This window comes from Hippocampus guttulatus, chromosome 5, assembly GCF_054856545.1.
Source record: "Hippocampus guttulatus isolate MCC_2025c chromosome 5, RoL_Hgut_1.0, whole genome shotgun sequence".
Classification (NCBI taxonomy): Eukaryota; Metazoa; Chordata; class Actinopteri; order Syngnathiformes; family Syngnathidae; genus Hippocampus; species Hippocampus guttulatus.
Window position 1 is genome coordinate 16,045,861 of NC_141265.1, and position 17,542 is coordinate 16,063,402.

The 17,542-nt window shown below is 42.1% G+C and overlaps 1 protein-coding gene across 3 annotated transcripts in view; it reads right to left on the reverse strand.

Annotated features, from left to right (window-relative positions):
- Positions 1 to 17,542, reverse strand: part of dock8 (dedicator of cytokinesis 8) — a 62,867-nt gene that overhangs the window by 30,405 nt on the left and 14,920 nt on the right. For all 3 annotated transcript variants that reach the window (XM_086110611.1, XM_086110610.1, XM_086110612.1), the window contains 18 exons: positions 14,130 to 14,339; positions 13,220 to 13,305; positions 12,703 to 12,769; positions 8,283 to 8,432; positions 7,765 to 7,845; positions 7,012 to 7,171; positions 6,792 to 6,928; positions 6,176 to 6,269; positions 5,910 to 6,072; positions 4,076 to 4,193; positions 3,631 to 3,701; positions 2,904 to 3,048; positions 2,718 to 2,819; positions 2,522 to 2,617; positions 2,169 to 2,403; positions 1,939 to 2,100; positions 1,106 to 1,284; positions 397 to 489 (listed from right to left, as the gene is read on the reverse strand). In XM_086110611.1, the coding sequence (XP_085966737.1) occupies positions 397 to 489; positions 1,106 to 1,284; positions 1,939 to 2,100; positions 2,169 to 2,403; positions 2,522 to 2,617; positions 2,718 to 2,819; positions 2,904 to 3,048; positions 3,631 to 3,701; positions 4,076 to 4,193; positions 5,910 to 6,072; positions 6,176 to 6,269; positions 6,792 to 6,928; positions 7,012 to 7,171; positions 7,765 to 7,845; positions 8,283 to 8,432; positions 12,703 to 12,769; positions 13,220 to 13,305; positions 14,130 to 14,339 (2,349 nt within the window). The remainder of the gene's footprint in view (positions 1 to 396; positions 490 to 1,105; positions 1,285 to 1,938; positions 2,101 to 2,168; positions 2,404 to 2,521; positions 2,618 to 2,717; positions 2,820 to 2,903; positions 3,049 to 3,630; positions 3,702 to 4,075; positions 4,194 to 5,909; positions 6,073 to 6,175; positions 6,270 to 6,791; positions 6,929 to 7,011; positions 7,172 to 7,764; positions 7,846 to 8,282; positions 8,433 to 12,702; positions 12,770 to 13,219; positions 13,306 to 14,129; positions 14,340 to 17,542) is intronic.

Here is a 17,542-nt window from a genome sequence, read left to right on the forward strand (position 1 = left end):
CAGGAAAAAAGAGGGAAAAAAATGTATGCCACACTGACATCTTGTGGACACTGGACATTGTTCCTCAAAAGATGATCATTAGTTCCTATGCTAAATACAGAGGACCAAAAAAAACGTTATACTGTTTCATGTTTTCATTCATCTTATTTTCTGCTCACATTGTGACGTAATGAAAAACAAGTGCAATAAATACTGAGAGTGACTGGCTCATTCTAGTACAATTTATTGCATATTTGGTGAGATTTATTTTGTATTTTTTGCAACCATTTTACTGTTTATTATTAGGCTAGTTTTTAAAATACATAAAAATTTGGAGCCGCTATTAAGTCAGCGTCAAAAAAAAAAAAGGCTTTATATAACCTAAGTAACCATAGCGACACTCCCCACTTCTCGTACCTTTCTGCTGGAGGGTCTGGTGCTTCCTGTTGCGTTCTGATGGCTGTTTGTGTCCAATATGGTTGACATGCGACTGCCTGGGACATTGTGGCCCTGCAGACAAAAACACACATACATGTTCCATCACACTGAGTATGATGGATGTCCTCATTAGAACCGCTGTCTGCTGCCCTATTACAATAGCTAATGTACTGTGGGAGCTGGAATCAAATGACTTGTGATGTGTATGTGTGTGTGTGTGTGTGTGTGTGTGTGTGTGTGTGTGTGTGTGTGTGTGTGTGTGAACAGACATGCTGGGTGATCATGTAGAAAAAGTGTGACGCTACCTGTGCAGCTGTTCGACCCTTTTTTGTTTTTTCAGCAGCTTAGGGGTCACATGACATGTCACATGACATGGCCGTACTCATACAAAAGCAACCAATTTTAGGATTTGGGACTTTTTCGGATAAAACTGAAAGACTCAACTCCCCTTTTTACTTGGTATTCATGAGCCCCCAACTTGACTTGGAAGTGCCTGAATTAGCAACTTTGACATCTAACTTCCAGCATCACTACAAAACCACAAAGGCAAGCGATGTTGGCTGTGCATTTAAGTGAGAAGACAACAAAGTAATATACGACATAGAGACTGGTTTGAAACCGTTAACATGTGGCAAAAAGTGAGACTTATGACTTGCTCAAATGTCACTCACTCCCGCCTCGGGCATACCTTGGCGGCCAAGATGTGCCTGACCTCGGCATCCTCGGTTAACGAATGAGGCGCAGGGATGTCAGGGTTGCTGCTACTGCGGATCCTGGACTGCAATAGCATGCTGCCCACTGTGGCCGCGGAGGCTCGGCCCATCGTGCTGTAACGGCTCTCTGTGGATGGCATGACACCACCTGTTCCTGTTTTCGGGAAACCGCAGATTAGTGTCAGCTTGGCTTTTGAGTGGACACTTGGGGAGGAACTCTGTTAGTCCTAAGGTTAGGGGTTTGAATCTGGGCCTTTGTGTGCTTGTGAGGCTTTTCTCCACGTTCTCCCGCTTCATCCCACATTCCAAAAACATTCATCTTAGATTGCATGAGTTTTCATTTGGTGTAAATGTCTGTGTGAATATTTGTTGATCCCTCTGTGGCTTGCAATTGGCTGCTGTGAAGTCAGCTAGGGTAGGCTCTGGCTCACCTGTGAGCTTGATAACCGGCATAGAAAATGGATGAATGGAATCGTGGATGCATATATCACTGAAAGCTGCATTTGTCAAAGGCTTGTTTATCACACATTATTCTTTTCAGGTTTTACTATAAACTATTTCAACACAAGTAGAAACGTAATTTTGCACTTCCCACACGTAAGTTGACAACATTAGTAAACCCTTGCATATTTGAGGTTTGCAAATTCACAGAAGGATTAATTAGTGTTAAATTCACAGAGAGCAAATGAGGGAAATTTGGCGAATGGCTTTTATGCGCCATATAAGTGGAAATTATTCAAACCTTTGGGCAATTTCGGTTTTAATTCCAAACAGAAATGTATCTTGGTGCGTATTCATGAGTGCGTACCATTTGGAATGTCCCGAGGGGGGTCAGGTAGACGAAACACCCAGTAAAGGTAAGTCGCCAAAAGGCTGTTTCGACCCTGCTGGTCCCTGGTCAGCTCCTGACTGTTATGCAGACTGTTGACAATAGACACCACCGACTCGAAGGCAATCTGGGCCAGGTTGGCTGAAAAACAGGACGTCATGATATATCTATCGGATGCATCGAAGTCAGCGATATCATCATCATCTCACCGGTCTGGCCAGCAATGAGCATGGGCTGCATGATGAGCGTGAAGAGATTGTCCAGCACCAGGTGCAGGAAAAGCACCAGCGGTTCCAGGCTGGACGACGACAGGGAGATGATGCTGAGCTTCAGCTCGTGCTCCAACTTGTTCTCGGGAATCTTCTCCTCTCGGACGCGCAGCGGGAAAATGGCGCCGCCCTCCAGTGCGTGACACAGGGTAAAAAAGCGTTCCAAGTGGTTGTCCTGGTGGATAAAGCAAGAGAGTGGGGATATAGTAGCTATATAGTGCACATTATTTCAAGGTAGTATTTGGCGTAAAGGTTTTTAGGACTACTGTGCTAAACCATGACCTTGAACTGACCTGAGTGTGCACGGACGACACAGCCTGGACCTCCAGATTGAACAATCCCTTGTGACTTTCCATCCACTTGACTGGGATGGTTTGAGAAGGGAGTTTCTGCAAAACAAACAAAAGGCAGCAAACTCAACAATAGGGCGGATTTATCCAAGAAAAAAACTAAAAAGGGATGCTGAGAGGTATCTTTAAACATGTTTACCTCAGCAGTGTGCAGCGAGTAATTCGTAGGGAGTCGCTCCAAGGCGATGGGCAAGCAGAACTGACCCGTGTGCAGTCTGTCATTTATCCATATGGGCAGCCACTAGATGAGGAGGCAAACGCAACAAAGAACATTGTACCTCCCCAAAAAGACACAAAACTCATTTTGTATGATCATGAAGCTTACAGAGAAGCCAATGAGCGTTTCGCAGCTGTTGCTCTGGTTCTGCTTCTGATGGCAGCTGATGTGGTAAAAGGTGAAGAGCAAGTGGTGTCGTTCTGTTAGACGGGCGGGAAGGGCCAGCTTCACCTCCTCGTAGAAATCCGGTGATCTGACCAAAAAAGGAGACACTTAGAGACGGCAGGGGCTCCAGACTGCCCCTAAACTGTGGCATTTTGTTCCTAAAACTTGAGACAGTGTATGTCCATTTTTCAGCTGCTTGCACCTGTGCGATCAGTAAATTTGCAGATTTTTAAAAATTAAAGTTACTATTCCTCAATAGGGCATCATTGGGAACGTCACAATTATATGAGGGGACCGTTGGAAGTAGACGACTGTATTTATTTTATAGCGGATTTGTTCAGGCTGCTTTCAAATATGTCATTGCAAAAATACAATTTAATTGAATTAAAAAATATAACTGCATTCAAGTACAGTGATCCTAACCTAGACAAGAGATAAAAAGCCGCTATATGGAGAAAAAAATCCCAACAGTTTTTCAACACATTCAAACACAAAACAATTGTATGCATAAAAATCTGTAGGAATGAAAGAAAATATAAAAGCATTTGTTTCACAGCCTCCCATCTGTGTCAGTCACATTGAAACTTATTTCGCTGAACTTTTTAAACACGTTGTATTTCAACACATTGAACAAAAGGTAAACCATGGGGTAGAGGTGCACTGTACTTGCTTGTTATGGTAGGTAACAGGCGTGTAAACCTCTCGCACAAATTCAGGGCCACTGGATTTGCCAAAAATGACCTGGGGGGGAAACATACACATGGACAATTCATAAAAGTTTGGTTTGAATTGGCGTGCAGTATGTTTACTTTATTATTGATAAATGGAAACTGTGGCAGCGTTTAATATTGCAAACCAAGTGTTTTGTTGAATATCTTACAGGGTACTGAAACATCCATTATCTAAGATTATAATCTATTGGAGGACACCCAGAAAAAGAGACTGTGGTACAGTCCAACCATTGTTTTAAACACTTTTTTGAGCAGAGCTTTTCATAACTTTACATTCTTTCTAAACCAACTTTTACCAACTACTTTTGTGTGTGTGTGTGTGTGTGTGTGTGTGTGTGTGTGTGTGTGTGTCTGTATAGTTTGAGAGGTAGCATCTGCACTCACTGGTAGTGCGCAGCTGGGGTCTTCTCCACTCATAAACTGGATTTTGATGGTGATGTTTCGTGCAGACGTCAGCCTGTTGACAAAGTTCAGCCTCTGGGGATAAATAAAGAGCAAGTTCCTGCAGAATACAAAGGGAGGAAAAGTGATGTCATTCATGTTTTAAACACTAGAGGGCAATAGTGACATGTGTGTAACTTTGCAATGAGTGACACAATGGGAAACAGGTTTACTTGGCTTTCAACACGAAATTGAAACATCTTGACATCAGTAATAGGAAGACAACATTGAAGACATTGTCAGAGCATGCATGCAGTTCTTTATGATTACCTTACAGGGTGTCCCAAAATATTTGGCATCATTTTGTCATCGTTCTCACTGAAATTCTTTCAAGTTTTAGATCTTTTTGTTTTCAAATTGTGTATATTTTTCTTTATTATGTAAACATTAAATTGAAAACAGCTTCCAGATGGTACTGACTGGACCTGTGACCCAGTTTCGTTTCACAGACGGTGCGCATTGTGAACATTTGCAAAGCTTCGTGACATTGCTTAGGTATGGGATGGACAGTTAACCCCCCCCCCTTCCCACATACTTTAATTGACAAGCAACAAATCAAGATATCTTTTGTGGTATTGTTTGAGATTTCAGGAGACTCTGAAACTATCTCCAGAGCAGGAGACTCCAGATGGCAAATGACTGGCTAATTTATCAATTTCATACTCGAAGGGCGGTCAGGCACTCCAAAGCTCAAACTTCCTGCCTATCCATTATCCAAACCGCTTATCCTCACTATTTGTATAAAATATTTTTTAAAAATTGAAGTCAACTTTCCATTATGCCGCCTTTAAAATAAGAAGAATCCAGTACGATGCAATGAGCGACACCACCTCTTGAGACTAATGAGTGCAGCATGACTGTTTTCGTTGCCTGAGGCTTGTAGGAGGGAAAAAAAGAACAGTTTCTGTTTGAACAAGAAGGCCTGTTTGAACCTCAGGCTATTTTCTTTTTCTCCTTACAAAACCATATTTGTATTTCCAATTTCTGCGTTTTACAACCATACTTTCAACACTCTCACACATCTTACTTAGAGCAGTGCTCCCCAGCGTTTTTTTGTTTGCGGACTGGCACACATTTTTTTTTCCATCGTTTTTAAATTGCCAGTTTGAAAGCACTGCTACTGACAACAAAGATAATAATAGAGTAATTCAACATTTTATTAACAATTAGAAATCATAATGTAATTAAATTACGATGCCACTTAGGGCATTAGCATCATTGCTACTTGCAAATAGGTCTGATCAAAAGATGACACGATTGATTGCTGCTTCCACCCGGTGGCTGCGGGTTAGTTATTAGCGACTGCTAATGTTTACATGGCCAGGCTGTTCAAACTCCGCTTTTTGCCACGTGTTCAAATGAATCAACCGGTTTCTTGTATTGCCTTGTTTTTGACGGCATAGCACGCACAACAGATTCCTCCTCTACGTCGCTCTGGCGATACCGCCAAGGGAGGAACTTCTCTTGTCAAAATCGCTTCATCTTCAGAAGTCATGGCTGCCCAGGAGCTGCGCTTTTAGCTGTCCGTTTGGCCAATTTGTTCCGATTACTTTCTGTCTACTGCTTCTTCTTACATTTATTGGAGGATTCTGTTTATTTCAACTAGCAAACCAAAGTTAGAAGGGGGACTCCAAATGGCTCGTGTTGCACGTCTGTCTCTGTGCGGCCCGGTCCCAAACGGGCCGAGGCCCGGTACTGGTCCACGGACCGGTTTTTGGGGACCACTGACTTTGAGTATACATTATAGGAGTGTTTTACAGGTGTCACTGCGGCTCACCTGTAAATGTTATGAGGCACGTAAACCTCACTGGAGGGAAACTCCAGCACTTCTTTGACATGTCGAATATTCTTCTCCGCCACGGGAATGAGGGGGATGAGCTCGGTGGACAAACAAGCCTGAGGTAAGTCGTGCAGTGGAGACATGTCCAGCTTTATGGAGCCTGAAGCGACAAGACATGAATGAATGCTACTGTTGGTTTTGCAGCATTTCACCAAAAAATGCAACTGAACATTTTTTTTTCCTTAAACATAACAAGGGGGAACCTGATATCGTCTTGATTCGTCTCTGTGGAGTGGATGTTTTCTTTATCTCATACAGGAATTTGAGCAAGTCCTCGTCACTCAAACGATCCCCTTCCTGAAGCAGAAAAAAAACCAACTTTAATGATGTAATGTACGACACTATCACTACTACAACTAATACTAGAATGCCAGCTTCATTATCATGTCGTAGACTAAAATTACCACAGCTACCTAATACTACTAATTTGTCATTGTCTGTACTATTGGTGAATCATTCAGGACATGGATTCGTCTCACACGTGATCTTAATACGCTATAAAAAATGGATGGAAGGACATTTTTAAATATACATTTATTTCTGTAGTTTTAATACATCTGTGTACTTTTTTTCAAAAAGAGGGAATTATGAAAATACAAGAGAACGAGGACTTACGACTTTATTATAAAAGCCTTTAAACTCCTTCCAAGGTTGAATAGCTTGAATTGTTTTTGCAGTTGCTTGACATGGATGCCAAACATGGTTATGTGTTAAAAGGAATGTATTTGGAAGGTTAACAATCTTTTTTTACAGGACATGATGCATCTCTGCCTAGCAATAGAGTTCGGTTTTTTTTTTTTGGTATTTTGGAAGCCAGACCTGTTTGAAGATGGTGCTGATGGTGATAGTGGCAGGCTTGAAAGCAGAGATGTTACATGGCTGCTCATCGAAAGTGCTGAAACGTTCTGAGTTTCTCCGGGGCAGCTGCACTTTACGATCTATGCTGCTGGATTTCCCTGATGGAGACCAAAAAAACCAAACAAAAAAACATCTAGGTCAAATGAAAACACACAAAGAAGGGAGTGGGTGGGGCGCACACCTTTTACGCTGTCAGAGTCGGTGATGTCGCGGTCAATGGCGGCAGTGCTGATGACTTCCATGATGTTGACGGTGGCCCAGGCGAAGGGCATGCGGTAGCGACCCAGCCTGTGGCAGAAGGCCTCGGATTGGCCACGCAGTTTCTCCAGCTTGTCCTTGTTCTGCAAGGACACAAGCACGAATTCTTCAAATGTGACATAGCCAACAATCATATACTGTTCTTCTCTCGAATGATCTCCTCATTTTCTCTGCTCGAAACAATCCCTGAGTAGTTGCACAGCGTGCAAAAAAAAAAAAAAAGCGAGGCACGCGGCGCTAACCATTTCCCGTCTGGACCTACTAAACTTGTCAAATAAACATACGGTACACTTACAATGAACATACAATGTTTTACAAAGATAACCTGCTTCATAACCCAGTTAACCTTCTGAATGTAACGTATTAAAATAGAACCGTTCATTGATATTGCGCCTAATGATACGGTGTGCCTAATGGTCCAACAAATATGGTGACCATCCTTTCTGTAACATATTTAACATTTATATGCAGTATAAACGTGTTGCCCAATGCCCTGAGTGGTTGTGTCATAGTGCAGCTCTGCATGGGTATTACTGATTGACTTCTTTTAAACAGCAAATGAGTTGGACAGTTTCTTCCATTTCTCAATCTATTTTTATGGCCATCCCGAGTAAGTGTATAGCATTTAATATTTACCATTTCAACAATTTTAGCGTATTCCGACGGCCTACGTTACCTTTGACGATTCACAATCCCTCAGCGTCATGTAAGGCTCCGCGCAGTCGCCGATCTCGCCTTGCTGGAGAACCTTTTCAATCTGGAACAAAAAGTACAAAACTCCTTAGATTGATAAATTTGAATCCAAGAGACTCAATGGGAAAAAAACCTCATTAAAACCAGGAGGAAAACAACATATCTGTGCTATCCTCTTTCAGTCATTCTCAAAGTACTGTACCTTTAGTGGTACGCATAGACATAATTAATTACATTTCCGACGTGTTTATAAAATTACAATGGCTAAAAAAAAATTTTTTTCAAAGATTTATTTCAGTACAGTTCTTATTTAACTTATGTACAATACATTTGACATTTTATCATCATGTAAGAACATTTTCTTCCTTAAAAAAAACCCATAGGATGCAAGGATGAGTTTAATGTTGATCATGATACTGGTACTTGGAGAGATAAGTAATTTTTGTTTTAGATTGTGCTGTAAAAAGTCACATAACCACTGTTAATGGATCCCATTTTCACCTTGATGACCAGATAGATGTCGGGCGAAGGGTAGGTGATGGAGAAGATGGCCGACCGGGCCAGTGAGGAGGGATCAACGTGAGGAGTGTGCGATCGCAGGAAGCCTTTAAACTGCTCAGTGTTCAGGTCACAGTAGAAGTTCTCGGATATCTGAAAAAAAAAAAGAGGATAGACTGGGTTGAGCATCATTTCAACCTCAAATAAGAGCGCAGAGAGTGATCCGTTTTCTCCAGCCATGGTGCTCATTCGACTTTTGGGTGACTTGGAAGCTACGGTACCCCAGTAATGGACTGGGGGGGCAATCGTTCCAAAATATGAGATTGTATTTTAGGCCCACGTTGACCAGTCCTGACTAAAATGAATATTTTAGTAATGCCGGAGAAAACCCAGGAGAAGATGTCAACTCGACACAGGAAAACCAGAGCCAAAATTTAAAACCAGAACCGGAGTGTCAAGCCAAAACATACCAAAGCTAGGAAGAGGAACCATAGCTGAAGTCTTGAATCTTAGCTAAGCTCCCCCTGAAAGAGCGGAAAGAGATAAACACATTTGCTCTTTGGTAATTTTGCCCTGATCGTGTGTCAACTCGTACTTAATTTTCATGGTGCTCGATGACTACGCCACATTGTCTGATGACACCAATCTGCAAATAAAGTGAAGCACCCGTCCAAAGACGTCACGCCAATTGATTGAGCCGATGGGACGGCTATAGAAATAGAGCCCATTCTTGGACCATATTGACATTGCAGGAAGACAAATGTCACAAACATACAATTTAGATTTGTCATGTGTGTGCTGCTCCTAAAAAATGAACAGCACCGGCAAAAATACTGTAAACTGGTTTTGTGACTATGCTTCTAGCATAAACCGCTGCAGTATTATCATCACGACCTCAGGCTATGAACAAAGCCACATGTGCCGGTCATGTGATGCTTGTGATGCTCGGCTTTTCCCCTCACTGGGCTTCTTTCCAAGAGGGCCGGCCACACAGAGCACTGCAGCAGATTTGGTGGTTGCCCCCCCCTCCCTCCAAAAAAAGCACCAGATGTCAAATCGTATCCATGAATCCTGTGACACGCTTGGTTTTGTCACTCTGTGTGCAGATGAAAACCTCGTGTTGATAACAGGTCATGTTACAGGAAGCCAAATGCAACAGACGCGAGGGGTGTGGTCATGGAGTCGTCAGCATCGATCTTCTGCAAAGCGGAACAAAGGCGTCAAACAAGAGCGCTTGAGTTGTGACCTCACGGTTAATGACAAACATATTCACGTGTGAAGAAGTCCGCCTTACCGGCCTCCTCCTTTTTTAAATCTGGCCCCTCGGGTATTTACACTGTCAACAGTGCTCCAGTATGCCTGACCTCCCTTTTTTATGAACTCAACTTGCCTCAGAATTGTGCTTTTTATTTTTGCATTCTTACTTGCATTCCTCTGTTGCAAGACCTGGCTTTTTTGCCTTTATTTCTTTGTTCCCAAATTCCATCCTTGTTTTTCAACATCTCTACTGTCTTTCCTCATCTCAGAATTCCTTTTTTTCCTGGCATCTGTTGCTTCCTGACATCCTTCCCTTAGACCCGCTTTTTATTCATGCATCTAATAATCTTTTTTTTTCTTCTACCTCCTTCCTTCCACACCATACGTGATTTATTTTACTTCCTTCACTCCTATCTTCCTTCCTGCCTTTTTTCCTTCACCCTCTCTTCCTTTCTTTCATGAGACTTGATTTTGCATCTTTGTGTGCTTTGCTTAAATGTACATTCTGCCTTCTTTGCCTACCTTCTTTCCTTCCCTCAGACCTGCTTTTCATGTTGCATCCTTCTTTATTTGCTTAAAATTACTTCTCTGCCTTCCTTTCTTCCCTGCCTGGTCAATCCTTTTTTCCAGTTCTTTAGTCATAGTAAAAAAAAAAGTTTTATAAAATAATCGGATGCATATAATCAATCAATCATCAATCAATCAATCAATTATAAATTGTAAAATCAATCCAATTTCCACAGAGCATGTTCTCATTAGGTTCGCTGTCCAGATGACATAAAGCACATACGGCCAAACAACCATGCACACTCACGTTCACATTCAAACCTATGCAAAATTTTGAGTCTTCAATGAACATGCATGTTCTGAAACGTGTGAGAAAGCCGGGAGAACATGCAAACTTGGCAGAGGAACCAGAGATCCAAACCCAGAACCTCGGCACTATGAAGCAGTCATGCTAACTAACCACCACTACCCCCCCCCCCCCATGCTGCCTTCTATTATATCCTGTGGGGCGAAAAATGTTTCAACATTCGAACAAATTGGATCATGTTCCAAATTTTTCAATATTTGCGGTTCTCCTGTTGCACTTTGTAGGCCACTTGTTGGGTCAAGCACTGTACGTCCACTTAGCAGGAACACATCACATACCCATGATTAATAAGGAGAGAATTATGTGGAATTATGTGAACATCTGTAGCCAATTTCTCAGATGCCAAACAGCAACAAAACCACTGTGAGCTCAAAAAAACCAAAAAAACAAACACGAGCGCAAGAATTCCCACAAGGCAAACAAGAGGTACGGATGCGAGGAAATGACAAACAGACAGCATAAAAGCAGAAGAAACTGTGACGTACAGTAGAGGGATGTAGTAGTCTGGAAGGGGAAAACAAGAGCAGTAAGGCAAGAGGAAAGCGGAACACTAAATGGGTCAGGAAAAAATGTTCTGCAAAAATGTAACCGTTTCTCTCATGCACAATTTCACAGCTGCTTAACAGCAACTGTAACATTGCATTCACCAGTTCAGAGAGCCTACAGTAAGTAAGCTATTGCCAGCCCAAAATGATGGATGGCCATATTGGTCCATCCATAGTATAGAGTTTTCATGCATGAAAGGGTGAATTCGGAAATGTGTTCGGAGCATGGAATGTTTCACTCCGACCATTCAGAAACTCAGTGTTGCCCAAATTTGAAAAACGGACTGCTCGTGCGTTCACTAGACGCCGCCGACTGGAGACACAGTGCACAATGCTGGCAGCATTCGTAAATCAAAGGGTGCGGAATGCACTTTACCCGTCCGAACACAATCACTCTCAGAGTTGTGCATAGGTGTCAGAGTGAATTTCCAAGCCGAAATAAATAAATAAATGAATTGTACAGTGCTGCATACAAATATACTGTAACGCTACTACCAATACTAAAGCGAATGTGAGATGTGTCCTGGCTGGTCCATCAAAATTATAGACCACTTAATTTTAGCATGCAAAAAAAGGTTTTACAAGCGTTGCACAAAAGTCCGAATGGGAACGCAAGCATCAATACTACTAACGTAAGGTTTCGGGCTGGTGCAGCGTTATTATAAAACACTTTCTTTTTAGTGTTACAAACTTTGTTGTACTTGCATACACAGTCAAGTTAGCATCTGTGCTAATCCTAACATGAAAGCTATCCTTCCTTGTCCACCAATATTATAGACTATTAAATATGTTTATGTACGAGGCAAGGTTTGTACAAGCACTGTACACAACACTGAATTGTAATATTAGCAAGATGCTCTGTCCTGGATGGTCCACCAATTTCCAGTTTATAGAAGTCTAATTTTGAGCGCATGACAGTAATGTTAGCACTAGTGCTAATGCTAACACCAGGGGAGGAGTTGTTGCTGGTCCACCAAAATGATAGATCACAGGTGTACAGTAAAACAAAATTTGTAAAAGTGCTCCACATAACTCTGAACAGGAACGCTAATACAAGAACAGAGGTTTTAATGGCCAGTCTCCTCATTACAAGCAACTGTAGAATAAAAATAGTTATTTTTTAGGTCCAGTTTTTACATATCACTGCGTTTGTGCCCTGTACTACCCATCAGCCAAAATCAGAGTCATCAGCATCAGTTCTACTCGACAGGGCAGTCAGAAGAGGGCCAGGCCAATGGCATAAAACCCCATCACACTATCTCCACCAGCTCTTAAGCACAAGCTAAATCCTTCCAGCCTCTTCACCCACAAAACCTCCCAGCGAAATCCATCTTCCAAACCATGCAAATAGTCAGAGCTCAAAGTAGCCGGCTGGGGGGGGGGGGAATGCACAGTATTAGTGATAGAGGCAAAACATGTAGATTACACTGATCCCTGACTGACTTGAGTGCCTAAAGACATGCGGAAAATCAGGAGAGACATGGCACGCAATAATAAATCGGGGGTGGGGTGTGGAGGTGGTAATAACAACATCACTCAATATTAAAATAAGTGTGAGCTCCACCTATGTAACTGGAAAATGGGATAAAAATTCTAATGACGCTAATAATGATATCAAGCAAGATCTCACGAGACCACTACCTCAAAGTGCGTTTGACTTTGTCTTTGCCTTCTTGGTTTGTTGTGATGTGACTTGAAGCATTGTCTGCTCAAGGTCATGGTGATTGTTTCGAGTCACTTTGCTTACCTTTTTTTTCTCTTTCAGGTCATACAAGGCCATGGTGGCAAATATGGGCTCGATGTCAATCTCGAACCTAAGAAGAAAAGAATCATTCAGAAATGACTCCAGCGCTGGAACGTGCTGATATTTAATTGATGTTTCGCCTGGTGCTATCCTCGTATCGTATTTCTATTCTACTTCTCCCTGCTCTATGTGACTGCTTTGAGTCTTTGTTGTATCTGGAAGCACTTTGTGATGTGAACTGAGGGGATGAATTCAGGAAATACAAACATCTGTCACGTCAGTGGGTTATAAGGAGGACATGGTTGTGTTTGTGTGTTTTTAAATGCTTTGAGAGAGTGAGGAGATGCTGTAAATTAGTGTGGGGAGGGGGGGCGGATGCAACAGCCGCCAAGTATTCTGCCTGGAGCCACAAATGGACACAACATCCAAGAATGTGCAATGCATGAGTTAAAAAATGGCCTTCGTTTTCATGTTAATACAACCATCTGCTGCTGAAGTCATCCAGAAATATTCAACTTACTTGATGGCCTGGCATCGGATCAGGATGCGGTCTCCAGTGTGTTCTTTGGGGCAGTCGGGTACGGGTCGGATCTCCACTGCGTCTTCCTGGAACACGAGAGAAGTATTACTTTTGGAAAGTATGCATGAAAGAGCAGGAGTTAGACGGATTCCGTTGCTAAATGTGTGTCTTTAGGTAAGAAAAATACCACTTTATTTAGCAACAAGAGGTAATTTGTTTGACACTTTGGCACAGTCTACGACATGCATTACAGCTTGACTTTGGATCGGATCAGCCAGTGTTTAATTTTCTCATGAATCAATGATGTCATTGAAATTGAAATAAAACATGACAGCTGCAGTGTTCTGCACATCCACATTCACCTGTGCCATAAATTAATTTTGGCGGCTACTAAACGATTTTGGTGCGATCTGTCAACATACAATTGTGGTCACATGCAACTTTCATTGCTATACAGAAAGCCGCTCGGCTGCTTGTGTGGTCCTTGTGTGAGTTTGCTCATCGATACCAGCACCGATTCCCTTCAGCGGCATTTTTTTTCTATGTTAAGTTTTGAAAGCAGCAACAGTGTTACTAAAAAAATCAAGTTAGACTTGTTCAATGATGAATAAATTTATATTACACTGAAGTTTTTTCCCTTTCCTTTCCTTCCTTGGGGCATGGCAAAAAATGAGTATATAATCTGGTAGGGGTTTAACCAAAAAAAAAAAAACAACAAAAAAAACGCCCAAATAAATAAATATAAACAATAGGAATTGTAATATTTTCAATTGCACTTGAAAAATAATCATTTAAAAAAATCTAATTAATTAATCTGTCGTTGAATCATATCACATCCCATGTATCCAAATATGTTTTGATCTTTTATTGGGAAAATGCACACCCCTAAAAGTAATGGCCAAGGCCTCACCTCGTCAACGGGTGGGTACAGCGCAAAAACCTCAGGGTGTCTGTTGCCCTGCCGGCTCTCCTGGTTGAAGCGGTCCAGTTCCTCGGGACTGCTGAAGGCCAGCAGCCCGGCCACCCTCTGATCTGGAGTCAAACAGCGCAAGTTGAAGTCGGAGGAGGTCAGCGTGCGGCCAGAGTCATCATTCAACCTCGCTAGAGTTGGAGACTTGACCTGGGCAGATGGCAGAAAGAGAGGGTGGGGGGGTCAAAGGTTGAAAGAAAGAAAGAGGATGGAGGGGGGCTTATGCGGATGAATGTGACAATGGAGGGAATAAAAGAGTAGTTAAAATGTCGAGGGGATGGGATACTGTATGAGCGGGGTGTACTTATACCGCAGAGAGTAGCAACTCCAAAGGCACCGAGGGAAGCACACACTTTTGCCAAGGTGAAAAGATTGTGGTCTCCAATATGACATCTCCAAATAAACACAAAGGAGCTCTGGCAACGTATACTTTAAAAACAGTTCCAAAATCGAACATTTAGCATGTTTGTGTTTGCTATGAATGAATAATCACATCAGTATATTGCCTGTTCGCCTCATGCTACTTAAAAATGTGCCCATTTATATTTGTATCTTTTGCGGAACCGGTCATGTGTTTCATTTGCATTACTTCATGGACCTAACGCATGTTTTAGGAATGTGGATGGAAACTGGGGCAAACCCACACAAGCATGGGGAGAACATGTAAATTCTCCACAGGAAGGCCGTGCTGGGATTCAAACACATAATTTTGAGGTAGATGTGCTAACCACTAAACCACTGAGCTGTTGGTCCTGATGGTCATTAGACTTAATGCCAATTAATAACCGCTGCACACAAGTTGGAAGTCTCTCAGGAGGGCAATGGTGTCATCATATTGATTTACTCAGTATCCGTAGGCATAGCCATGCTGCGCTTGTCTTTGAACCTCTCGCCATACTAGCTAGCCCCTGGGCTGTCCTTGTCTCTTTTGCTCCCATCACACATCAATCCCATATTCCCTCTGTCAAGAACTGTCTGTGCATCGCACCACGATCCAGAAGCCGTGACAGCAAAACGGACCGTGATGTGCCGAAGGACAATTGCCCCGTTCTTCCTTTTACTGTCACACTCTATCTGGCATGCAGATCATGGGAAGCTGGCCACTCCAATAAAGGCCTTTTTGGTTTGGGTGATTAAGTGGCTCTGGCAGAGATGGACTGACAAGAGTGGGTTAAAGGGTTGGCGAGGACGCCGATTGGCTGGCGCTGTCTAAGGCCGAGAGGCCGAGCGTTGGGCAATTTCAGACAAAGGAGAATGGGAACTTGGCACCCAATCCCAGTTGAGGGCCAATAACGGGAACTAGGAAGTAGTTAAAAGAACATAGTTCACTATAACATGAAGAACCATGTTTTCATTAGCCAGTTCATAGGTAACTTAAGGTTGAGAAGTGCGATACAAACACCCTTGACAGACCACCCGCTAATCACTGGACAGAAAATGACGCTAGTGGCAGGCAGAGGAAGAGGTGAATACAAATGCATTTTTTTTTCATTGCAAACACAACGGACCCTATTTTCATACTCAGTGCAAATCGAGCGCAAAGAGCAGTCTAACTGTGTGCATGGGTTTTATTTCTTTTGGTATTTTTGCAAAACACTCACAGTCTGAAAAATGCATTTGCGCTGTTGTGGGTGTGAACAAAGCCTTGATTGAATGATTGGAAACATGTTGACATCCACCACACATATCAACAGAGCTCAGAATCTGTCTGCCTGTCTGTCAGAATCTTGATCAAATTCACTAAAATTGTGTGACACCACTTGTGCCCAAAAAATTGCGTTTACTTTCATCCATCAAATTGTCAGGTCCGCCAGGGGCGGGTAAAATAAAATTCCCTTTACGTCTGTTATTTCAGTTGAAGTTGATGGACGTTAATGCTGAGGAGAAACAATTTCAAAGCTTGCTTGGTATCAGGAGAAATAAAGCAAATTCCAGAAGAAAGAAAAAAAAAGTCAAACTTGTTAAACCAAGGGCAAAAATTAGTTAAGATCAGAAGTTGATTTTTTGTGGCAAATTTTTTTTTTTCACATTACCCAGCCTCACTACTCCAGCAGAAAGACACAGCGGTGTTGTCCTCTTTCAAACCCTACCTCCACCCCTCTGTGTTGTCTCCCTCTCAAGCCTTGATCAGTATGGACTGTCATGCTGCTCGAAATAAAATTCAGGCCCGCTTCCTCACAAACAAATTTGAATCAAAGGCAGCAAATTGGAGTTCACTGACTACGCACGCGTTGTAGAGCCATACGGAAATAAAAATATATATAAATCCTCAGGGAGTCACTGATGGTATAGTGTTACACACGCCGGACTTGTGTGCCGGCAGCGTGGGATACAGTTCCCACTCAGAGATAGTGTGAATGTGGGTGTTAATGGTAATTTATCTCTATATGTGCCCTGCCACTGACTGGCAACCAGTTCCGCCGGAAGTCAGCTGGGATAGGCTTCAGCAATTCCCCGCAACCCAGGGTTTGACCATGATTGGCGAGCTGAGCTGGATATTAACCTAGACTTGTTGTCGCGCTCAAGTCTGGCGGGCGCATGGAGAATTTGAAGTGACTAACACAACAGTAGCGTGACACAACAGCTGAGAGGCAAGTCAGGGGATTACACAATGTAGAAGGACATGAATGAGTCAAGAGTGGAACTTCTTGCCTGCATGACAGAGGTTATTATCTAAAGCTGAAGTTCCCTCAAGTCTCATTGCTCTTACAGCTGAGTTTGAGCAGCTTGCGGGGACATGATATGAAATATTTACTTGCTGATAGATGCTGACTAGCTTCTACGCAAATACCACAGTTGGCTTTCTGGAGTTCCTTCCCACCCATCAAATGTGAAATTAAACACTAAAAAGCAAATGTAAATATTGGTATTAGTGGTAGTGGGACTTTATTTCTGAAAATGTGTCTGTGTGAGCTGTTCTGCACTTCGTGTCATCTGCTACATAACAATCGTGCTCATTTACGTTAAAAAAAAAAACTCCTCACGAGTTATTTACATATGACACGATCATCTTGGGCAAAACAGTAAGCAGAGCAGCACTGAGTTTTTCTGATAAGAATGCTCAGTGATTTGTTAAAAAACAAAAACAAAATATTTATATATTAGTGCTGTCAAGAGATTAAAAAAAGGTGAGATTAATTAATTATGATCTGTCATTAATTGATCTAATTAATCTGTATTTTCATCTCATTTACAAATTGTTGAGAAAGCCCTATTTTCGTTTTACAGGGATATTAGAAAAAGGCAACCCACCTACAGAAACAAAGTTAGAGATTAAAATTTAAATTGACGTGATTAAAAAAACAACGCGCTAAATATAACTATAATTAATTATTATTACATATTACACACAC